The sequence below is a fragment of the Lissotriton helveticus genome, chromosome 7 (genome assembly GCF_964261635.1).
Source record: "Lissotriton helveticus chromosome 7, aLisHel1.1, whole genome shotgun sequence".
NCBI lineage: Eukaryota > Metazoa > Chordata > Amphibia > Caudata > Salamandridae > Lissotriton > Lissotriton helveticus.
In genome coordinates this window covers 1,909,839,776-1,909,864,942 of record NC_136068.1, presented here as the reverse complement: position 1 = coordinate 1,909,864,942, position 25,167 = coordinate 1,909,839,776, and the positions used below count along the sequence as shown (strand labels likewise).

At 46.6% G+C, this 25,167-nt stretch overlaps 1 protein-coding gene across 1 annotated transcript in view; it reads left to right on the top strand.

Annotated features, from left to right (window-relative positions):
- Nucleotides 1-1,315: 1,315 nt before the first annotated feature.
- The window catches only part of LOC144767861 (transient receptor potential cation channel subfamily V member 6-like), a 138,838-nt gene continuing 114,986 nt past the window's right edge, over nt 1,316-25,167 (top strand). Inside the window, exons 1-4 of the mRNA XM_078651220.1 lie at nt 1,316-1,409; nt 5,737-5,859; nt 7,712-7,852; nt 16,759-16,857. Of these exons, the coding sequence (XP_078507346.1) occupies nt 5,742-5,859; nt 7,712-7,852; nt 16,759-16,857 (358 nt within the window). The 5' untranslated portion in view covers nt 1,316-1,409; nt 5,737-5,741. The remainder of the gene's footprint in view (nt 1,410-5,736; nt 5,860-7,711; nt 7,853-16,758; nt 16,858-25,167) is intronic.

Here is a 25,167-nt window from a genome sequence, read left to right as displayed (position 1 = left end):
AGCTCTTCACATTCTGTTGCTCCCATGCATTTGCGGTATATGAACAGCAAATATTGTGTAAGTTTGCAACGTGGTGTAAATGTGCAATTTGGGGATTTTAGCATTACAAGCATAATGCAAAATCCCAAACTAACTCCATTCTGCCAACTTGGTTTCATTTTGACCCAGGCCTACCCTGCATCCACTTATACTCAGTGGTCATCCTTTCTGCACCAACAAAGTACCTAGAGTCCTAGTAAGCACTTCATTAGGAGTGCCCTGGTAATTCTGATGAGGCCGGTAACTGTAATTACCACCATCACCGGAATCACAAGTTTAATGTTAATACCACAGATGCATTTTATTGCACTTATAGATTCCAACTGTTGAAAGCAGCTACAATCTGAGGCCAAATCTCCAGGTGAAAATGAGGAATTACCATCGGACTCATAGAAGGATTTTCTGATTTCCTCAGTAAATCTTCATTTCTCTGCCAAACATAATGGTTTCACTTGTAAACCCTGGTAATTACGCACCCTCAGACTTACCAATATACCAGTTATTACTAATTATAGGGAGGTGGAATTACCACCATCAAATATGGATAACTTATAATGGAGTCCCTAGTAGGGGACAAGAGTCCTCTCAACTTTGATAGTGCTTGGTTATCACTGCACCTGCCTGGGCATTATAACATCTTTGACGTGTGTTATGATTATGGCAGCCGTGGCCCATGCAGGTAAGAACAGTGGGGCCGGGTTGGGAGGGGGAAATTCGAGAGACGACCACAAGGGATAATTAAATAAATAATTCATGTTCCCTTGTTGTTGTCTGTCCAAATCCCCCCCGACCCCACTGCCCCACCAAGGCTCGATTATTAGAAGGGCAATATTAAGGTATTTAGGAGAGGCATATTTGAATACAGATATCTGCGGGGATATGAATTCTTTTCCTTTGAATACCATGCCAAAGAGTTCTGCAGGAGATACTAAGTTTAGACTTCAGGTCCAAAGTTAGAATTCAAATCTAAAGTTAGAATTCAGGTCTAAAGTCAGAATTCAGGTCTAAAGTTAGAATTCAGGTCTAAAGTCAGAATTCAGGTCTAAAGTTATACTTCATGTCTATACCTCGACTTTAGGTCTAAGATTTCCTTTGTGAATCGGGCCCTCAGATTTCATATTAAGCATTTTTGCCTGATCTCTAATTTACTGACTGAAGACAAGGATATATGTTTTAAAATGTGCTTTTTCTGAACATCTGAAAGCCTTCACCCCAGTAAGACCGTTTCTTAGTCCTCAATCTCAGTAAATGTTCCCCTTCTTTGTGTTGCAGGATATGCGATTCACCCCTTCTTCTAGCCGCAAAGGAGAATGACGTGAGAGCCATCAACAAATTACTCCAGTGCAGATCCACTGACGTATATGAAAAGGGTAAGTTGGGAGGATGTAGCGTTTAGATGAGAGCATCTTGGAAAAAAGTGCTCTGTTATATTCTGTGCATTGCCTCAGATTGAAAGGACTACACACTACATAACAGAATGATAAATCAATTCAAGGAAGGAAATACCACTGAGAAAGAAAACAGTCTATCCCTCATACAAATCTTTTTTTACACTTTTAGAATGTTTCAATATTTTTCCACTATAATTCAAGCACTGCTGTCTGAACCCTAATGGTATGACACTACATGGGAAATGTCAGCAGAAAATCACATTCAACTTTTAATTCCTCTGGAAAGAATACCTTAAGGCAAGATGGGTGCTCCTGAATTCCAGAAGTGCTAACTCAGCTATCAAACACGTCTGCACTAAATTGAAGGGAAGTCCTAACTATAAAAATAGCCGGTGCTTTATATAACACGTGTACAACACTTCTGCTGTTCTGAACAATGTACATAGTGGCACTCAATTTATCAATGCTGGAGACAACATTTCAGGATGCACATGTGTGATCCACAGATCAAGGCTGGCTAATGTGCATCTTGAATATCATTTCTTCAAGTAAAAATGCACTTCTGTCTCTGTAGTTGGAACTAAACCTAAGTTTCAACTAGTTGTGTATTAATATTTATTCTGAGGAGCACTTCTACAAATCTAACCCAATCAGTACCCTTACTTTCAAAAATGTACTCTTACCTATTTTCCATCTAATTGAAAATTACCAGAAGTGGCTCATATGTCTCTTTGTAAATTTATTCTTTTTTTTTCTTCTTAGGAAAACTATTATTTTCCTAGAGATTTATGTAATATGCAAGTGTTTCCCATCTTGGAAAATCTATACTATTACAGAAATAGGTTTATATGTGTTTGTATGGTGGGACACTACATGCAAAATGGTTGCGAATGGGTGAACAACCATTACAACGCAACTATTACAACGACATACCATTACCACGCAACTATTACAACGCAAGTCATTACAACGACTTGCGCTGGGGGGCGCTCTAGGATAGGGAATAGTTTAATTTACTATCCAACACCTTCCCTACTATCCACGGGGACTGGAGTTGGAATAGTAAATTAAACTACTTACTTTCCAGCACCCCCCAACGCAAGTCGTTGTAACTACTTGCGTTGTAAAACTTGCGTGGTAAAGGCATGCGTTGTGAAAGCATGCGTTGTAATGACATACATCCTTGCGAATGCCCACAAACATAAAGCTTTCTGGGGTTTTGAGTTGCTTAATTTTAACTGGTCAACCTCACCTTAGCTAATCCTTTCTTGCCCTAAATCTAAACTCATAAAGCGGAACAATCCACTCTACTGTATAATGTCTTGCTGTTGAAGGTGCTCTACTCATGAATCTTTAAATTCTAAAATGAAATTTCAAATCATCGATACCTTCATTACACCCGTGCTGTTACACACTTGCGATGAAATTCTTTTGCAAACATAACTGTAAATATATGTTTAGGTCCGAGCTTTGGAGAGGTTTAGTAAAAAGGAACCATGAGATGGCAAAGGGACCATTCCAGGGGGAAGATGCTGAATTTACAATATAGGAACTGAGGGGCTGATTTATAGGATTTTGGCAATGGACAGTGCAGCGACACACCTTGCTGCAAAACCCTACACCAAAGTCAAAGGCCAGGAATGCACCTTATCTAATCACTACTGTATATTCCTGTCATTTGTTCCTTCGCTGGCACTGTTTCGGCAGCCGAGCACCAATGTAGGTACCCCTGCACCGTATGCACCACGGTGCAGGGGTGCCTCCATTCCATGCATGATTGTTTTTGTGCATAAAAGGGGGCATCTTCCTGCACAAATACAATCCTATGAGGCTGTTTCCTCTGTCTGTGTGTGCTGCAGAGTGGGAGGCGTACAGATTTGGCCAACCCTAGGTTTACATCACTTTGTAAATCGGGGACAGCATCAAATTCCATGGGTGTTGCATGGGGAAACCTACTTCAATGTCCATCGAACACCTCCCGGGTGCAGATTAAGACCACGCAGTGATGTGCTCTGCGTCACTTTGCTCAAGAGTTATGGGGACACTCAAAGCCATGCAGGATGGCTTCGCGTGGGTTCATAAAGCAAAACGAGAGCCCTGCGTCATGCATGTACCACTTTACGTGGTGTACAAATGTCATACAGCACTTATAAATAGGCTCCTGAGTGGCAGTACCATGAAGTACCAGGTGTAGGATTACTATAGCGTTAAATAGAATTCTTTTCCTGATGGGGCGCCAATGCAATTGTTTAAGAACCAAGGAGATTTGGCTGTGACATTGAGTACCAGTGATCTGGTGCACAGCTGGGTTTTGAACTGACTGTAAATGCTTCAAAAAAATGTCTGGACATCCTAAATAGCAGGAGATCTTAGATTACTAAGTGGACATGAACCAACTAATCCTTTGAGGGTTCCGGAGTACTGTGTAACTCTCTGAAAGGCGTTTTCACACCTCGTCAGGCGTAGCAAGTGCTAAATAAATACAATTACAATGTCAGCACAATAGACATATGATGGCTGTTACCAACATAAAGAAACATTTTTCTCATCAGTTTCAGTTGCCATAAGCAGGTGCTGGCAAAATATTTTTGGGAAAAATATTGTTTTCTGGCTCCTTTTCAAAGTCTCCGACCCAAGTGCAGAGAGTCCGCTACAAATTCGGAAACTACGCCCCGGGTATGGAGGTTCTAGCCCGACTGCAGACGTAAAGTTACTACTCGTAACTTAGATTTGTGACTATTGAAGGTCATAAATGTAGACTTTTGGTCTGTTTACCTTTCTGAATGCTGAAAGTCGTAAACTTAAACTTGTGAAATAGGCCCATCATTTCTTCTGTCAATATTTTGGTTTTTGAGGTACTAAGCTTCAAGACATTGCTGGACTTCCAGTGACAAACTATAGTGTAAATGGTTACCAACATAGAGTGAGCTGAAGTGGAGGTAGTTTTAGGGTGATTTGACTGCTGAAGTTTGAAAATAAACTACATATTGACACTGTGATTGGTTCCTCGCAGAGGATGTTTGGCCCCTGTTCCTTGCTGGTGATGGAAGTGTGAACAGCAGGTCTAGTGTTTCTCCTAGACCTCTGTTGGCCCATAGTGGGTGTCCATTACTTGCCTACGCACATATAAAAGCCTACTCCACAGTTTGAGCAGAGGTAGCTGAGACGTACATCTTCCTTTATAGGAAAATCCCAGGCCATTTTAAAAAAAATGTAATTTTACATTCTGGATTGCTTGTTTAACCCCTTCCATGCTCACGACGAGCTCAGCTCGTCATGCAGTACACTGCTTGTGTGCTCATGATGAGCTGAGCTCGTCATGAACAATGGGATACTAGGGGCACCAGCACCCGGGGGAGAATTGCTGTAGCATTGAAGGTGTTAACACACGTTTCACATGGACCAGTTCTAGGGGAGTGCAAAGTGTTTATCACATGAGCACAGTCTCACATAGTTATCGATTGCTTGCTTACTCGTGGCCCAAGGCGTGGCCCATTTTTCCTATACCTGCACATTGGTAGTTTTCCTTGCAAGTTTTTGATGGTGCCATTCGCTTGTAAGCAGTTTGTGTCCAAGGGCATGCCTTGTTTAGCTTTTCATAGTATGAACTTCCAAGCCAATGCAAAGTGACTAGAGAGTATTTTTTTTGCGTGGAAGCACAACATGAGTAGAATGTTGTAACCTTAGCATACTTTCTATATTTTTTCGGAAATGCAGCATCAAAAAACCTTAAACATTACCAACAATTATACACATGGATGTAGTAAAAGGTCAGTGCTGAATTTGAGCTGGTTATTTCCGGTGCTCGGCACTGGCTCTTAATTGTCAATACCAGTGCTTGTGACAGTCTGCCACAAGGTGGCACTGTCAGGCTAAAATAGAGAAAACCACAATAACAGTCATTTATGAATTCAATATATATTACAAATGACGATTACCTGCCACCCAAGCCATTCTTATCGCTTTGGGGCTCTGGAATAGTCCGAATTGTAGGAATGTGATGTTATGTTACGTTATATATATTTGTATCGCGCTCAGCTACTCGGCAGGGTGTCCCGGCACGTGTAGAGGTAAAGGAAAAGTGTAGCAGGAAGACAACTAAAACAGGAAAGTTTTTAGCTTTTTCTTGGAAATCACGTGATGTTGTTACTATCATTGGCAGCATGGCAGGGAAACTGTGGGGTGCAAGCTGCAGTGCCCTCCTCATGAGAGCTCTGGCACTTATTGTTTTACTAATTAGGAACTGGATAAATTGTGATCCCACCAGTTCTTTATACTGCAATGTCTCATTCTTATGTCTTTTCAGGTGCGATGGGGGAGACGGCGCTCCATGTTGCTGCTATGTATGGTCACGTTGAAGCTGTAAAGGCCCTGCTCCTTGCGGCACCAGATCTAGTCAATGACCCAATGACATCACATCTGTATGAGGGTAATATGTGCATGTATGTCAGTGCAGATGTGACAAATGCAAACAGCAGATAGTCTGAGGAGGTGCAAGGATGCCTCCATTGCAAGCAATATTGTTTTTGTGCAGGAAGCAATGGATAGAGGCATTTTGATCTTTCTATGTGGGCTGCACAATGCTTTATTACAAAATGGAGAGGTGGAGGGTAGGTCACCTTATACCCCCAGAAGTGTCATTGTAATCACAAAAAGAGTACAGTAACACATAAAGAAAAAGAAGAAAAAGGGGAGAATAATATGTTTCCTAATCTTTTGGGAACCAATCATCCTTTTAGAATATGGATGTGAAGCTATGAATGAAAGCCATCTTTATGGAAGAAGAAACCTTACACACGTAAGAGAGTCAGGCGTCATCATTGGTATCCTCTCCCTACCCTAGTAGGACAGTGTCACCAGGGTGGACTCAACCTCCTCAGAGACTAAATGGTAGGAGGGAGTTCATAGATAAAACTACTGGACAAGGCGTGATCCAGACAGACTTAAAATACCCCAGCATTCCTCAGTGGTTCACCTTTATTGGTGAGGACCCTAGATATGTCTAAACACAATGACCCAGCGGGTACACAGAAGGCAATGACTCTGACCTGTCTCATATCAACTAACATGTTTCTGTCTGCAATTAGTAGCCTAGCAGGTCTGGGGCATTCTTCAGGGCTATAGGATCCCTGTATATACATCAGTATATTTACCCTACATTAGGGGAGCTTCCTGGTCAAGATTGGGGGTGATGTCCTTTGCAGTCACACATTCATCAAAAGGTCCATGAGAGTGCTTCGTTTGTGAAGCCGGTGCCCACCCGGCATTTGTTTGCACGCATTTTGCGTGAGGATCGGCGCGGGAGCCCACTCCGCTATTTTTCCGACTTCCGCGATCCACAGCCGGTGCCCACCCGGCATTGCCCAGAGATTGGGAGCTCATCCCCGTGATCCTTTCACTCGAGGGAGTCCACCCCTCGGTGAATTACCCTCCAACCTCTGCGTGTCTGAAAACGGGCCGCCGCGCTGCACGCGGCGACCCGGAAGTGCTAGGGCCGTCGGCCAATCCCTGTGCGGCCCCGAACCACGAACCGGAAGTCCCGCCCTGCGGGCACAGAGCGAGAAAGAGCCGGCGCCTGGTCTTCCCCCCTCCGGGGCTCCCAAGAGTGAGGGAGAGCCCCGGGGAGAGAGAGGGAGAAGTATGGAGAGAGAGCCCCCGAGGAGCGGGAGCTCTCGTGAAGACCCGCTAAGGAGGACCGCCCCCGCTGCAAAGAGCCGGTAAGTCACTCTGTGTGTACCTATGTGTCTCCGCTCCTGATCGCTGGTACAAATGCAAAATGCAGCACACAAGGGAAGAGGAAAAAACAAGGAGAAATAAAGATATTTCTTTTAGCTATGCCTACCCTGTGAGGTGTACAGTTTTGATGCACTCCCAGGGTTACAGATCCTTGTAAGTCTGGTAATACAGCAAAACACTTGGGTGTTGCATGAGAACACCCATCACAACGTCCTTGAAACACCTCCCTGATGCAGTGTAAAGCAACGCAGGGAATTGTGCTGCATTGCCCTACACCTTATCTATGAGGCCATGAAAAGCCATGCAAAGTGGATTTGCATGGCCTCGTAGATATGGGTCTGCAGTCTTCTGACTAACACCGGAGAGAACCTCTCCTATGTACTTTGCAGGGGGCCCCCCTCAACGTCCATTACACCAATGAGTGGTGCACCTGTGGCACAAGAGGCTTGTAATGTGGCCCCCAGTGCCGATAGATTGCTGGGGTATGGCAAAATGTCGGATGCAAGAGGATCAGGCCTTACCACACTCTTCCCTTGTGCTTTCAGGACAAACTGCTCTTCACATCGCTGTAGCACAACAAAACCTGGACCTGGTGAAGGAGCTGGTGAAGATGGGAGCTGATGTTTCATCACCGAGAGCAACTGGCACCGCCTTCCAGCTCACCGAGGACGCGCTGTATTATTATGGCAAGTCGACTGATGTTGATGTAGACGTCCTTCCATAATTTGAGATGGAAATAGGCTCTTTATATCTAAAGGCGAGATCCTTTAGCTGTCGAGCTCCCCAGGTGTGGAATTTGCTTCCGCTTTCCTTGCGCAGTGTTTCTAATTTGTTTCAGTTCAGGAGGAGCCTGAAGACGTGGCTTTTTAATTCTTAGTCTGTTTTCCTTATTAAATGGTTTATTTTTTTTTTCTCTCTGTTTTTACTGTGTTATGTTACCTTTTATCAGCCGTTGGTGGAAAAAGCGTCGGGACACTCCAGTTCGAGTAGCCGTACGCTATACAAAAACAACGTAACATAACATAACATAACATTATTTCTGTATGTTTAATATCAAACGGCTACTTAGCTCAGTAGTCACCTCACACTGGAGCACAGCAGTAAAAGCCCTAGTTTTTTAAAACTTTGTCCCTGGTCATGGTCCTTTCTTCATAAAGTGTACCCTCACTCAGAAGACTGGTAAGTCAGGGTATGCAGACAAATGAACCTATTCATAAACTGCATTTGTAGTGTATAGAGTAGACCTACAGTTTTGCACTACAAAATTCTATTCGCAAGCATCCATGCACAGACATCCTCTGCAATCGTTTATTTGTAGGGCTCTTTGCCAAAGCATGAGTTTCAGTAGAAAATGTGGGGGGACCACATGGGGGGGGGGTAGCAGGAAAATGAAGAATACTTACTCCTGAATGGAAGAAAATTCAGAGAATTTATGGAGGGTTTAGGTGGAACATGCTAACGAACACCCACCCACAAAAGAGTAGGATTATTGTTATGCACAAACCCCACTTTTAAAGTTACACCAGCCCCAAATGTGTCAACACAGGTGCAGATGTACTGCAGCCTAGCACCTCACATGGCCACTGACATGTATTGCAACACAGTCCCATAAGAAAAGCAATGGAGGCAGGGATTAAAACAACACTCGTAGAAACTAAGGGGCAGATTTACAAGCCCCCTGCACCACCAGTACGTCCCTTTTCAGCACATACTGGTGGCACAGGGTGTAGCATCGTGCTACAAAGAACCACAGACACAGGTTCTACTTTGAAGGAGCTTTATTCTCTGCTACCTGTCTTTACCCTGTCCCTACTCTAACTGCCTCTTCACTTGTCCGTCCCCTCCTCTTCCTGTCCACCCCCTAAGCTCCACCCACAACCACTAGTCTGCTAACTTCACAACATTTCCCCCCTTTGTAACAAACAAACAAACATACTGGCTTCTCAGTCCATTTCTTCAATGAGTCTTTTGGGTGGACGTGTGTCGCGATGAGGTCGTGGTGACCTAGCTCTCGGACCAGCATTGTTCATTATCTCATGGACAGGACCCGTGGTATCACGATCATCTGAACGTGGTTCTTCTGAAGTGGGAGTGTCCATTTCACTCACCACGGTTCCGGTGGTATCTCGTGATAACTTCTTGAAATGCGAAATGTTTCTCGTGACTCGCCGATGCTCTGATTCCGCAGTCAGCATTGTTCCCTTCTTTTTCGTGATTAGCAAAGGTTCATCCTTGAATAGGCAGTCAGTCTTCCTTTGCTGTTCTTGCTTGACGAGAACACGGTCCCCTTCATGTAAGGACAGTGACCTCGCTCTTCTCCGGCGGTCGGCATATGACTTCATTTTGTCCTTATTGCGTCTGTCCGTTATTACCATCTCTTGATGGTCTCGTGCGGGCGATGACGTATGCAAGGCCCCTTCCCACGTTGGAATGCGATTCCTCATGGGGCGTCCTAGCATGAGTGTCGCCGGGGACTGCCCAGTTGTTGCGTGAGGGGTTGTTCTGTAGGCTCGGAGAACCTCGTTGAGAGCCACTTGCAGATCTTTGCCCTCCGTAGTAGCATGTTGAAAAGTCTTCTTGAGTGTGGCCATGAATCTCTCGATTGTTCCATTAGCTTGAGGCCAGAGAGGTGTTATCCTGCGATGATGAAAATCCAGGTGTCTCGCAAAAGCTGCAAAGTCTTTCCCGTTAAAAGGGGGCCCATTGTCCGTTTTCACCTTCGTGGGAACACCCCATGTGGCAAAGACTTCATCAATGACTTTGATGGTACTAGAGGCATTTGTGGATGGTACAAAGTATGCCATGGGATATCGAGAATGCTCATCAATGATGGCCAACACATATTTGCCAGATGCCAGGGGACCATAGAAGTCAATGGCGATCTCCTGCCATACTCACGGGGGCAACGTGGTCATGTGCAGTGGTGCTGGAGGATCACTCTTGCTGGTGAGCTGACAGAGGTGACAGTCTTTCAAGGTCTCTTCTACCAGTTGATCCAAATAGGGAAACCATACTCGTTCTCGTAGCGCACGTTTGGTCGACACGATCCCCCGATGCCCTTCATGTGCAAGGGCAACCACTCCTTGCCTTAGTTGAGTGGGGATCACGATACGCTGGTCTCGCAGTAATATGCCATCAGTGGTGGCTGATAGTTCACCACAGACATGCCGGAAGGCTTGCATTTCTCGTTTGATAATGGGATCAGTCTCTTCATCCTGAGGGTCATGTCTCCACCTGTTTTTTTCGAACCCTGCGAAGGACTTTATGCAGGACGATGTCTTGAGCCGTACTTTCCCGGATGGTATCCATGGGGATAGCTGGGGGTAGGGCTTGGTCAGTCACAAAATGTATGTATTCTTCTGCGATGGATGACTTGGAGACTGACGATGCAAGTGGGTGCCGGGACATATAATCAGCCGAGTTTTCCGATTTGCCAGGCTTGTGGATGATGGTGAATGTGTACTCCTGTAGCCTTAAGCCCCATCTTTCAATCCTTGGGGGCATCTTTGATCGTGGGTTTCCGTAAATAGTGACAAGGGCTTGATGGTCTGTGATTAAAGTGAAATGTTTGCCGTATATGAAAACATGAAAATGTTCACATGCCCACACAACGGCAAGGCTTTCCTTCTCGGGCTGGGAGTAAGCCCTCTCCGGGTCTATCAGGCTGCGGCTCGCATAAGCAATGATACGACGTTGATCTGAGTCTTTATTTTACTGGGCCAGGATGGCACCGAGTCCGACGGGACTGGCATCCACAGTTATCTCAGTCTTTCTTTGTGGGTTGAAGTAAGACAAGTGATCCGCAGACTCCACCGCCTTCTTGATTTCCTTGAAGGATTGCTCACATTGAGGAGTCCACTCAAACGGTTGACCTTGTTTGGTCAAGATGCGGAGAGGATGACTGATCGTCGCATAGTCCCTGATCTAGCGAGCACAGTAACTAGCCATGCCTAAGAACGACCTGAGTTCACTGACGTCCTGGGGACTCTTGGTGTTGTTCAGGGTCATGATCTTGTCAGGATCAGGTTTCATGCCAGCGCTTGAGAAAATGTGGCCAAAGAATTTTAGTGTGTTCTGATGAAATTCACATTTCTCTTTGTTTAGAGTCAGGTTGGCCTCCAATAACGCATGACAGACACGATTGAGTGCAATATCGTGTTCTCGTAGATCAGAACCATATACAAGTATGTCATCGCTATAATTAAGCGTGTTGGGAATGTTTTGGATAACTTGCCGAATGGCTTCCTGAAATATTTCGGCTGCGGAGGAAACTCCAAAACTCAGTCTCTTATATCTGAACAACCCCAGATGGGTTGCGAATGTGGTGATGTATCTTGACTTTACATCTAGTTCTAGCTGGTAGTAACCTTTATTTAAATATAACTTGGAAAACACTGTTGCACCATTGAGGGCGGAGATCATATCGCTCAGATGGGGTCCCGGATGTCGTTCTCTTTCGATTGCAGTATTGGGCAGGCGCATGTCCAAACAGAGTCTGACTTTGTTGGCCGTGCCCTTCTTGGGTACTATAACTACTGGGGACACCCACGGTGTGGGACCATCCGTGCGCTCGATGATGTCAGCAGCTAACAGATCCTGGAGTTCTTCCTCAACAGCAGCCTGAAGATGGAACGGTACTCTTCGCGGATGTTGAGCGATGGGCCTGACTTGTTCATTGATGTGTAATCGCACTTGGCAGTCTTTCAATTTGCCTAGTCCTTGAAATAGTCTGGGAAATTGGCGGGTCACATCTTGGTTACCGCTAACCTTGAAAAGGATTTCCACTAGGTGAAGACGTTCAGCTGTCGGAAGGCTCAGCAGACAGTCTGCCTCGTGCTTGAGGGTCGTCGAGAACTTCCCAAGGCAGGGAAGTGGCTTCTTTGCCATCCACGTGAAAACCCTCACTGGTGCAAATGTCAGAGGAGGACGTGGACTCATTCTTTCATATTCGGTGACCGGAATATAGTTCAAGGATGCACCGGAGTCTAGTACGAACTTTGTGTCATGATTGCCATGATTGTCATGATTGTGATGTCCAAACGAGGATACGTTTTCAGTTGGTCTGGATCTGCAGCTAGGTTCAGGTATTCGATGGTGTATGCTGAGTCTCGGGATGAAGGTCTCGAGTCCTTGGACGGTGACCTCCGTTCCCACCTGGACCGCCGTGACTCTCTGCTGGAGTGTGACGACCCAGAGGACTGCTCAGTCAGTTCTTGGACAGCTCGCGCATGATGTCTTCTAGTGTCGGACCGGGATGTCCTCGAAGTGCTGTTTCGTGTGTCAGTCTGAGATGTCCTGGTTGCACTATTTCGTCTCTCCTTGTTGTATTCCCCACACATCGCTTCGAAATGATTAGTTCGACCGCACTTCCGACACCTCTGCCCATAGCAGGGCAGCTATCCACATGAGGGTAATCATACCCACATCTGTAAAATTTCCTCACTCTCTCTGGTTTTCTCTCTTTCTTCCATGGCTCTCGCCGCTGGTATCTTGACTGATCTTGACGGGAGGGCGGGCGTGATCTCCATTGTCTGTCCCTCGAACTTCTTCAATTGTCGCTTTTGGCGTGGACTCGTCGCACTTGTTCGTGACTCCCTTTGTGTCCCGTTTCAATATCAGCGGCATACTCCTCCGCCTGGTCATAGACTCGTGTCATCTCCTCTATGTCGTCTAGGCTATGTTCTTTCCTCAATAGTCGCCTCCTCAGTTGATCGGAGTGGCATCCATCTATTATTTGTGACTTAATTGCAGCATCTGTTGAGAAATTATCAAATTCACAATGCTTGGCTAGTCTCCGCAGGCGCATCATGAAAGTACTCATGGGTTCTTCCTTCCCTTGACGAGCCGAGTGGAACGTATGGCGTTCGTAGTCCACATTTTTCTTGTGAAGAAATCTTTTGTTGAGTGCGTCACGCACTTTGTCATAGGTGTCCGCCTCAGCAGCAGGAAGGTCTTTGATTATTTTGACTATTTCCCGCCCGCCAGGTTTCGCAGGGCAATCAACTTCTTCTTGTCCGCAGTCACTTCCGACCCTTCGATGTAGTCTTCAAATTCTTCTAGCCATTCTTGCCAACTGGGACCCATGCTTCCCCCAGTGGTCACTTTGAGAGGCTCGGGCGCTCGTAGGTGCGATCCACCTGCAACCTTGGGCTTGACGTCGCCTTGTTGCGGTGGATTGGCTTCATCGTCAGACACCATGTTGTCCGAGGGGCGTCCCGCTTGTCTCACTGATGTGTTTGTTCCTGCTATTTACTTAGTCGTCGATGCTTGTCTTGTCACTGCTTGTTTTCAGTTTCGGGTATCAATGCTTGTTTAACTTTAGGCGCCAATGCTTGTTTGCTTGCCAATGCTTATTTAACTTTAGGTGCCAATGCTTGTTTATTTTGCTCAATGCCTGACTCCAAAATGGCCGCCTACAGTTTGCACAGGGAAGGTGTCCCGAAAGTTGCCTGACTCAAAGATGGCCACCGTGATCCTCCACAGGCACTACTTTCTCTCTCTTCATTCAACTCTTTTCTTCACCCAGGACTCACCGGCCGTCGTTCTCAGGAGCAGTACCCTCCAGATTCAGCTCCCTCAGGTCACCGCTACCGTCAGGGGAGGTTGGGGTGGGCTCCCGCCTTACTTTGCAGGGTCCTCGGCGGTGGCTTGCCAAGTCTCACGCATCGGGCGTGAGATTCTCCGACGTCGGAGCCACTCAAGCTCCGATTATTTCTCGCTCAGCAGCGCTCGGCAGCAGGCCTTCGTGGGGTGATCTACCCCAAGATTCACTCTCCCCCGACCACAGCAGGCATCAGGTTGGATTGGGGTAGGCTCCCAACTCACTTTCGGAGTTCCCGCTTCTTCGGTGCCGACAGCGTGCCAAAACTCACGCATCAGGCGGAGCTCGCGCTTTCGGCGCGAAAACTTCTTCTTTGCTCGAGCGTTTCAGCGCTCGTGGTAGTGGCTCCCTCGGGCTCCCACACTCACAGGGGGCAGGGTCACCTACTATTGCTCTCTTCTTCGGCTGGCAGTATCACACAGCAGCGGACCTTTCTCCTCGACGCTGCAGGGGACAGGGTGCTTCCATTTGATTCTGTGGGCTGCAGTCCTGCTTATCCCACTCTCGTCGCCAGTTGTAGCATCGTGCTACAAAGAACCACAGACACAGGTTCTACTTTTAAGGAGCTTTATTCTCTGCTACCTGTCTTTACCCTGTCCCTACTCTAACTGCCTCTTCCCTTGTCCGTCCCCTCCTCTTCCTGTCCACCCCCTAAGCTCCACCCACAACCACTAGTCTGCTAACTTCACAACACAGGGGGCTCCTCCATATTTTCAAGGAGAGGAAAAGCCACCCTGCCTGACTTTTCCTCTCCTTGTAAATACGGCCCATTCACACGCAGCACTTTGCGTTGAAGGGGCGTTCCATTGGTGTTGCTGTGGGTGTTCCCACACAACACCCATTCAACCAGAAACATCGCTAGATTTACGAGAAATCGTAAATTTGGAAATGCATCTGAATGCTACACATCCTCAGGGGAGGGAGGCGTAGCGAGGCACAATGAGAAGAAATGTTTTTATTTCTCTTAGTTTTTTCCTCTTTTAAATGTGTGATGCATTCTACTGCACGCATTGAAAAGAGGAACATGCTTGTAGTGATTGTTTTTGTGCACAAAAAGAATCTCCCTACGACGCAGGCATCCTTGCGCCATAGTGCAAGGGTGCTTGCGCCAGCACATGGCTGCAGTTTGTGCACCAGCGGAGGGAGAAGCACAGAGATGCAACATATTCTTGTAAATATGTCACATCCCTTTGCCTCAGAAGTGCCGCAGCGTGGAGCAGCCAAAGGGCTTGCGGTGCCGCGCTGCGGCACTTCCTCGTAGATCTGCCCAAAAAAATTGCACCAGACCAGCACCAAGACATCAGCATTTACCAACAACAACTCGTAAGATCAGATGCCCAAGCAGTGGTGTGAGAGAGGTGGCTATGAGAGTCTGTGTCACCCATCCAGGCTGCCATTCAGTACCAGACTTCATCATCTGCCAACAGTTTTTCCAAGCTTAGGAGTGTCTCGTCTAGGCTATTGTGAGAGACTCAGCCATGGCTGTCATAGTCCCCATGGAGGACACCATGCAGACACTCACAGTGGTTAATTTGTAAAACAATAAGTGCCAGGTGCCTCTTGAGGAGACCACTGAATCTTGCACCTCCCATGGTCCCTGCCAGAGCTGCCAATGACAAACCTAAAACAACCACTAACCATAACACTCCTACAAGTGTGACAATTCAGACTATTGTAGGCAGGTATTAGTCAATATTGAGGTACATAAATTACTCTTTTGTTGTGCGCATCTCAAAATTGGACAACAGCGCCACCATGTGGCGAACTGTAAAAAGTGCAGGTGTTGGCATTGACGTGCTCCAATAAAACACTGGATATTATTGCTTTGCATTTGCAGCAATGCACCATCAGCTACTGAGGAAGTACCAACATGACCTCATCTGCAGAGATCTTTAGTCGTTATTCCATGGCTTTTGCACTCGTTTAAGTGGCCCCTTGTGGCTTAGTACAAAAAATACATAAAGCCATTTCATATTTCAAAACGGAGAAATTATATGTATTAAGGATGCATCATATTTACTACCCTAACACTGTGAAAGACACATTGTATACATTGTGTGCACTCCATAAAGGAGCACTTCTCAAATTAAATGTTTTCTATTCCCCTGTAAATGTTATTTTCAGAGTAAACAAGGTCATGTGAGGTCTTTGTAAGAAGCCTAGAGAAGAAACGAAGGAATTAGTTGGATGTGGGAGTCGGATCTGCCATCACACTCTGGGGCATATTATCAAGAAACAGTGTTAAAATGATTGCCGCTTTAGTGGCAGGAAACTGCAGCTAAAGCGGCGATAATGGCCTTTAAAATATGCCCTTGTGAATTCCTATAGAAGTACAGGTTCAGGTATGAAAATGGGCTTATATTGGAATTCTCAAGGGCATATTATCAAGGCCATTATCACCGCTTTAGCAGCAGTTTCCTGCCCTTAAAGTGGCAAAAATTTGAACACTGTTTCTTGATAATATGCCCCAGAGTGTGATGGCAGATCCGACTCCCACATCCAACTAATTCCCTCATTGCTTCTCTAGGCTTCTTACAAAGACCTCACATGACCTCGTTTACTCTGAAAATAATCTTTACAGGGGAATAGAAAACATTTAATTTGAGAAGTGCTCCTTTATGGAGCGCACACAATGTATACAATGTGTCTTTCACAGTGTTAGGGTAGTAAATATGATGCATCCTTAATACATATAATTTCTCCATTTTGAAATATGAAATTGCTTTATGTATAAAGCGGCGATAATGGCCTTTAAAATATGCCTTTGTGAATTCCCATGAAAATGGTATGACAATGGGCTTCTATTGGAATTCTCAAGGGCTTATTATCAAGGCCATTATTGCTGTTTTAGCAGCAGTTTCCTGCCGTTAAAGCGGCGATAATTTTAACGCCGTTCTTGATAATATGCCCCTTTGTTCTTTCTTTGAGTAACTGTCTCAAAGTCTCCATCACTGTTTTGCCAACATCTCCATTGTGTCCTCTTCTCAACAGGCGAGCACGTCTTGTCTTTCGCTGCGTGTGTGGGAAATACTGAAATTGTGCGATTCCTCATCGACCACGGAGCCAGCGTCCGAGCGCAGGACTCACTGGGTAAGTGATTAAATATCCCCTTAGACACACTGGGGTAGGGTTTAATGATTTCATTTTACACGTTAGTAGTTGTATTTCCTCTTGTGAACTATGAGTCTGACTTTCTGCCTTGTGGTGTTGGTCACGCTCCTTAATCAGGTCAAATAGCAAGTGATGTACTGGACAATTATTTCACTGCATTGCAAGTCTCATTTGGCAAAATTACCCTCATATCAGGCCTGAGATCCCCAGCATGGTTATTACCATATGCTTATAGGACAACAAAACATGTGTGCACACGTCTGCAGACTGGCTTCGGGTATTTGCAGCGCACATAGACAGAGAAAAAAGCTTTTAATGTTTTTTTTGTGCAGGAAGGTGTCCTTTCCTGCACATAAACAATGATTGAATAATGTCGATTTGCAACTTCTATATGTGTGCTGCACAATGCAGTACACATAAAAGCAACAAATATCCAATATGGACTGTTTATGTGCAGGAAGGATAAACCTTCCTGCACATAAACAAGCATTTCTTTAACACAGACACCCTTGCACTATGGTGCAAGCATGCTTGCGTTGGCACGACGCAGCTAAATTTAGCACCAGCACTAGGGAAATCGCAGGGGTGTCCCGCATTGTAGTGAATACAGCACATCACAGCATTTTTAAAATGTCGAAGCCAGGTGCTGCTAAATTTGACTCAGCTCGGCGCTCCAACATTTTCTAGTAAATATACCATAAGTTTCTAGGTAGATTAGGAGAGACTAAGAAGGGATCTACAAAATATTTGGGCATATTAACAAGGGCATATTGCCATCAGAACGTCACTTTTAGCGGCTTTCTGGTGGCGATATCCCCTTCTCGTTATTTAAAAAGCAGCTAAATTACAAAACCATTTAATCTGGCTTAACGCCGCATTGCAAATAAGTCCCCATTTCACACTTCACTTAGCGTGAAAGGGGCGTGCAATGGGTGTTGCAGTGGGCACAACACCCATTGCTGCCCTATATTTGGGAATACCTGGTCTTAGACTGGCAATATGAGGACAAGTTAATAATTTCTCCTTGTTTTTTGCTCTTTCTATGTGTGTGCAGCACACATAGAAAGAGAAAATCGCCTTTCAAGAATGTTTTTAAACAATCTGCACTCAAACAACCATGCAGTGCATGAACCCTAGCAAAATGATGCAAGGGTGCTTGCGCTGGCGATAGCCAGCTTTTTTAGCACCAGCTCTAATGGAAATCCCGAGATGCGCCCATTTTTGTAAATACACTGCATCCCTGCATTTAAAAAAATGCTGGAGTGTGGCGTTACCAATGTTGGCATTACACCATGCTCCGATGTGTTGTTATAAATATCCCCCTATGTTTCAAGATGTTCACTCTCATGACACTCTGAATAGCTCACTGGGACAAAACCGCCAGTACCAAAAGCACAGCACACAGAAAGAGCATGGATTTCTGAAAAGAACATGCAAGTATTAGTTGGTGGTAAATAACGAATAACTTTGAAAATGCAAATTTGTGCATTTTCAACTGTGCCATGTGACAGACATACAAGGGCATGTATGTGTGCCACATGTGCACACAAGCAATATTCAGGGATGCAACACCCTTTATTTATTTATTTTGAAAGTTTTATATAGCGCGAACAAGATCTTTGGAGATATCAGAGCGCTTTACAAAGCAGGGAATACCAAACACGGGAATGAATACGTGAGGGAGCATAATAGTACAGGTAAATCAATAATGCAAGTAAATAGTCAGGTAAGTGAAACAATAAAGCAGGTACAACACATATTCATAGGGATCTAGCAGAATAATACAGGAAAAACATAGTCGTCGGGATCGAGCTGGATAATATAGATCGGTGCAGATACTTTACAGATCCAAGTTATAAGCTCAGGTGTATTTGGCCATGAGAAGAGCTTTTACTTCTTTCTTAAAAAGTGTGACTGAGGAGATGAGCCTTGTTTCAGGAGGGAGTGAGTTCCAGATCCTGGGTGCCATTCCTGAGAAAGAGCGCTTATACGTTTTTTCCTTCCTGAATCTTCGAGGTTTTAGCAGCAGATTGTTTGTGCCTCTAGTGTATCTAGAGCCGCCAGAGATTGACAGCTTCTGAGTGAGGTATCCGGGAGAGCTCAAGTGTATAGCCTTGTGTGTCATGCAGGCGATTTTCAGATGTATTCTGGCTTCAAAAGGCAGCCAGTTCAGGGATTTCAAGTCAGGGGAGATATGTGAGTGTTTTTTTGACCCAGTGATGAGTCTCGCTGCAGCGTTTAGAGAGGCTCTTAGGGGTGCAGTAGTGGTTAACGGGAGACCGCAGAGGGCGGTGCTGCCGTATTCAATTCGCGGGATTACTAGTGCTTGTACTGCAGTTTGGAAGTCTTTGGCTGGTAGGAAGGGTTTAAGTTTCCTCAGGGTATTGATTTGGAAGTTCGCACCCTTAGTAGCCTTGCTGATATGATGCTGCATGTTGAGATTGGAGTCGAGAGTTATACCTAGAGATTTTGCTGAGTCCACGATGGTGGGTAGGAGATTGAGTGCAGTTAGCTGTTTAAGCCACGTTTGAGTGGTAGAGATCTTCGCGGGAGGTGAGATCAAAAGGAACTCTGTTTTCAGAGCATTGAGTTTGAGATGATTATTGGCAAGCCAGGCTTGGGTGCTTCTGATCGTTGAGTTCAGGAGTTAAATGTCATTGGGAGATTGTAGTTTGAGGTATAGTTGGGTGTCATCTGCGTACATATGAAAAAGTACATTGGATGCTTGTAACAAGGTGGTGAGGGGTTCCATAACTAGGTTGAACAAAGTTGGTGATAGGGAGGATCCTTGGGGGACACCTAGCGAAACAGGTATTGGCGAGGACATCAGGTTGTTCCTCTTGAATTTCTGCGACCTGTTGTGTAAGAAGGACGTGAACCACTTGAGAACAGTCCCAGATAAACCCATTCTTGTGTTCAAAAGTTCGAGTAAGTTCTCATGTTTAACAGTGTCGAATGCTGATGAGAGATCAAGAAGGATGAGGAGGCAGGTATCATTTTGATCTAGCATTTGCAGAGCGTCATCAATTATGTGGGTCATAGCAGTTTCAGTACTGTGTCCTGCTCGGAAGCCTGATTGATGAGCGTTGAGGAGATCAAACTGATCAATGTGTTTAGTCAGCTGTAGTTGTGCGCATTTTTCCAATAGTTTGGCGAGAGTGGGAATATTGGTAATGGGACGGTAGTTGTTTAGGTCAGATGGGTCGGCAGTAGGTTTCTTTAGTAAAGGTGTGACTTGTCCAACTTTGAGGGAGTCAGGGATGAATCCTTGTTGGAGTGAGCTGTTGATAATTTTAGTCCACAGTGGAAGGAGCCATGGGGTGAAGTCTTTGACAGCGTTGGCAGGGAGGGGATCCGTGAGGTGATTGGACGGTTTCAAGGTGCTGAGCAGTTTGCCTATTTCTTCTTCGGAGTAGGTGTCAAAGGATGACCATGTAGCATTGTTTTTTAGTTCAGTGGGTGTTATGCAGTTGGATGTGGTGTAGAGGCTTGCATCAATGCTGAGATCACTCTTTATGTTGCCAGTTTTTTGGATAAAGAAAGCGGCGAAGTCTTCACAGGAGGGTGCTTTGTCCAAAGAGCTGATAGGTTGGGGTTGTTCCTTGGTTTGTGTTCTGATTAGCTCAAACAGTTTTCTTGGTCGGTTTTTTGCTTGGTCGAGCTGGAGGCTGAAGAAGTTTGCTTTTGAGCGCTTTATTTTCCTGAAGTAGGCGTTTCTCTTTTTCTTCAGGGTTTTCAGGTGCAGTGCAGAGGGAGCTGATCTCCAGGTGCGCTCTGCCATTCGCATGGCTCGTCTATCTTCATTGAGACTCCCGTCGTACCACGGATTGGATATTTTAGCGGAGACTCTTTTTAGCTGCGTGGGAACAGCCTCATTAATTATTGAGGTCATGGCGTTGAGATAGTGGTCAGTCAAGGATTGGACATCTGTAGCGCCCGTAGGAGGGAGCAGTAGGTCGCGGCTGTTCGGGGGTAGGGAGTCTGGGTTGAGTTTTTTCAGGTCTCTTTTCCATAGTTTAGGCCAGGAGGATTGAGTCGTGTTGAGTTTGATTTTTTCATTGATAAAGAATGTGACGATGTGATGGTCTGACCAGTCACAGGGTTGGCTAGGTTCAAGTTGAATAGCGTCCTCTTTGGCGATGATGAGGTCGAGGATAGACCCTTTCTCATGGGTCGGGCTGTTGCATAACTGTGTGAGGTCCAGGGCTTTGAGGACATTTTTGAGACTATTTACCACCGCATCATTGTGATCGATCCAGTGGAGGTTGAAGTCACCAAGGTATATTTGGGTGAGCTGTCGTCCGGCGTTAGTTGAAATCATGTCCATGATCTTTTGGGTGAAGGTGAGGTTGTCTCTGGGTGGGTGGTAAATGCCGTGAAGAGAGCATATCGGTTTGCCTTCACTGCTAATATCGAGGCAAATGTATTCACAGGAAGTTGAGGAGGGTAGGGAAGGTGCGGAGACTTTCAGAACAGAGAGGTTGTTCCTGTATATGCATGCAATTCCACCACCTATCTTGCCAGACCTGTCAAGCCTAATGATGTGGTAGTTGGGGGGAACCAAAATGTCCATTATAGGTGTAGAAGATTCAGTTAGCCAGGTTTCAGTCAAGATGATTAGGTCAAAGTCCAATGATAGGATGAGATCGGCGATGGCGGAGGAGTGCCTAGAAGCCGATCTACAGTTGAGGAGAGTGCATTTGAGACGGGGTGTGTCAGGGGAGGTAGGGGGTACTAGAAAGAGGGGGACTTTTCTAAGGTTATTCGGGACGGAGATTCTGTTGTTTAGTGTGGGGGGTCTACGGGGTTTTGAGTGTATCGTGGGAATGGGGAGGTGCGTGGCGGTTGTGTGGTTTAGGGGAGCTGGGTCGTAGGAGCGGAGGAGGGTGAGAATGTCGAGATCCGAAAGAGGGGTGCATGTGCGACGGGGGTGGTTGTTGCGATTGTGGGCAGGGATCGCCGTCCAATGTGGGCGGCGGGTGCGGTCGTTGCGATTGTGGGTATGGATCGCGGTCCTGTGTGAGGGGTGTAGCTTGGGAGCGTCATCGGGACGGGTGGGGAACCAGTTGAGAGGGCGGGTGTTGGTGAGTGTGGTGTGTCTGGGAGGTGTGATGAGTTGCTCTTTGATGGTGTGAATGTCTTCTTTGATGGTGTGGAAGTCTTCTTTGAGCTGGAGGAGGGAGGACATAATCTTGTCCAGCGTGGGATATGTGTTAGTGCTGGGGGAGGAAGTCATGGGTGAGTGGCTGACCTGTGCATTAGCATGCGGGTGGGGTGGGTTGGTGTTCATGCAGGGCTCCGTGGTGCCGGCGTACGAGTTGGTGATAGTGTGGAGAGAGGGTATGGGGGCGATGGGAGTGGATGAAGTACGGGGGAGGTTGGTGGCGTAGAGGAGGGCTTTGGTGGCAGGCGGGGAAAGCGGGGTGGAGGTGGAGTGTATGTTGGTGGTGATGGGGGAGCCTGAGGGGTAGTGAGGGCTGAGAATGGGGGGAGGGGGGGAAATGGTGTTGGAGATGGTCCTGTCGTGGGGAGGAGGAGTTATAATAATAGATGTGGTGTGCTCTGTATGGTTAATTAGCGGGAGGTAGTGGGGACTGAGAGTAGGGAGGGACAGAGGGTGGGAATTGTCATTATGCGTGTCGCTCTGGTGCTGATCTAGGTTAGCGGTATTGTGGGTGGGAGCTGTGGTGTCAGGGGAGAGAGTAGTGGGAGTGGCATGTGTGGGGGTCCAAGTGTTGAAATTAGGGGGGCGATTAGTGTGTGCGGGGGAGAGATTTGTGACTATGATTGAGGGATGTGTGGTGGTAGCAGCAGGTGGGTGATTGACTAGGGTGTTGGAGGTAGAGGTGAGGTGAGTGTCGTTCTGATGTTGAGCGAGGTTAGAGGGGTTGTGGGTGAGGGCTGAGATGTCAGGAGTGATAGTGCTGGAGGAGATATGGGTGGAGTTCCCGGGCTTGGAAAGGTGCTCTTTGAACTTGGGGAAAAGGTTGTCTAGAAGTTCCAGGTTCTTGTCTGTGAATTGAATTAGTACAATCCCGTTATTGTAGATAGTAATGGTGGTTCTGCCAGGGAAGAGTTGGGATGGAGTGATGGAGAGAGTTAGGCCATGAGCCGTTTTCCTGGTGGTGGATACGGTGAGTAGGGTGAGGAACGCTTTTCTCCATTGAGCTCTACGTGAGGTGTGGAAGATGATATCGATGTTCAGGGATCCATTGACCGGTGAGAAGTATGTGTCGGCAAAGGGGGTTTCAGGGTGGGACCTCAGGAAGTTGTGTTTAAAGCGTTTAGCGGCTTTTTTGGTGAGTGTGGATGGGTAGTTTATTCTATATGTGTGCTTGCCGATGAGATCCATGTTGGGATGGCAGTAGAGGTGGTTATGGGAGGGCGAGCGATAATAATACAAATGTGCAAAAGATAACTGTCAACCGTAGGTTACTTAGCACAAAAGTGACACTAGTGAATGGCCAAAAATAACCAGAATATAAGAGGTAGGAGTCGGTGCAGTCCAGAAGTAGCGGTGAGTGGATGCAGCTTACAAAACAAAATATTTACAAGGTATATGAAGCGGCAGCCACTTAAATGGAGGCCAAGTGACACTAGTGACTAACCAAAAATACCCAGAATGTAGGAGGTAGCATCGGTGTAAACCAGTAATAAAAGTGGAAGTGTGCAGCTTACAAGAATGAGCGAAATATATGAGATAGCGAGCAGTGCATAATAGGGATAGCAGTGAGCTGGGTGATATATATGAGGTAGCGATCAGTGCACTACAGGTGAGGAAGGAGTGACATAGGTACAGGGTACAAAAACTGTACAAAATACAGGTAGGAGTACAATACTGCAATAAAAGGCAGACACTTAATCACACATATATGAGGTAGCATTACAAGTGAAGAAAAAGTGACATGTGTGCAGGGTACAGAAAATGCAAAGCTCATTTTACACAAAATGTATAAAACACCAGTAGAAATATAGTACTGCAATAAAAGGCAGACAATTAATCAAACGAATATTTAGATACAGAGCTATGTAAAGTCTATGGATGGTGAGATTGGTCTAAAAAGGCCAGTTCTTAGGGTATGTTTAGAAAGTGGGAATGACTAGTCCATGATGGCCGCCAAAGCGAGTGAGAGACTAGCCCAAGATGGCCACCAAATAGGGGAGATCGAGACGATAGTCCTCTTTTAGTTGTTGTTTCTTTTAGAGCAGGGGAGGACAGTTTCAGCTTCTATGTGAGCAAGCCCAGTTCCCGGAGTCTTATCTCGGTTTCTGCTGATCCCTGACCGCGTTGGTATGAGGCCTCATGGTCATCTGTTGGAGGGCGATTTATGACTCCAGTTTATGGCCCCAGCCATATTGGCCAATGGTAAGTGAAGAGGCCGCAAAGCCCGCGAAAATGCAAAGCCTACAGTGCATTCAGGGCATACAATGAAAGATAGTCACAAGTGTTTGAATTAGTAGCTTTGCGTGTAAAAATTCCGGTCAGAAAGTGAGAAACCAGTATGAGTATATATATAAAAATGTTTTGAAGTAGATTACCTTCTGGGTTGTCAGGCTGCACTAACGCTGCTTCGAGTCAGGCATTTCCATAGCAGAGCTGCGTAGTGGCCGCCCAGACACGCAAACAGGGCACACCGGAGACGCTCTAATATCCGATTGCTTCGTTTTTCGATGTTCAAACTGGGAGGGAGGAGGGAAGGGGGCCCTTTCCTGCAAATCCCCTGCTGTCTCAATAACCACGTCTCCTTTATTGGGGAATCCTCAGGCTTGGGGGAGAGCTGGCAATAACTGTTCTCCGCAGATGACCGGGCTTGCAAAAGAAGAAGTGCAGGGTCGTCGCCGCCCGCCACCTACACTGCCCGCCTCCTCCGGCGCCGCCGCGATGCGCGGGACTCAGCCCGCAGCGATCAGCCAGGCGCAGAGCCCAACGGGCGGGGAAGCCCTCGCTCGCCCGCGCTCGGCCAGTCCGCCACGTCTTCCACCCCTTCCGCCTCCACGACCGCCGGGCGCCCACCCCCTCCGATGTCGCCGTGAGGCGCAGGAATCAGTCCGGAGCGAGCAGCCAGGCACAGAGCCCAGCGGACGGGACAGGGCGCACAGCTCCCAGCACGAGCAGGACACCGGGGGTCCCGGCAGCCACCACAGGCGGGTAGGACCACTCTGCAATGAAGTGTCCATCGCACTCCAGGCGCCAGCAATGGTCCAGGTCCAGGTCCACCCCAGCGACGTCCCGCAGGCAACCACCGACCTCGCCAGGCACACCAGTCGTCCACAGCTGGCTCTAGGCAG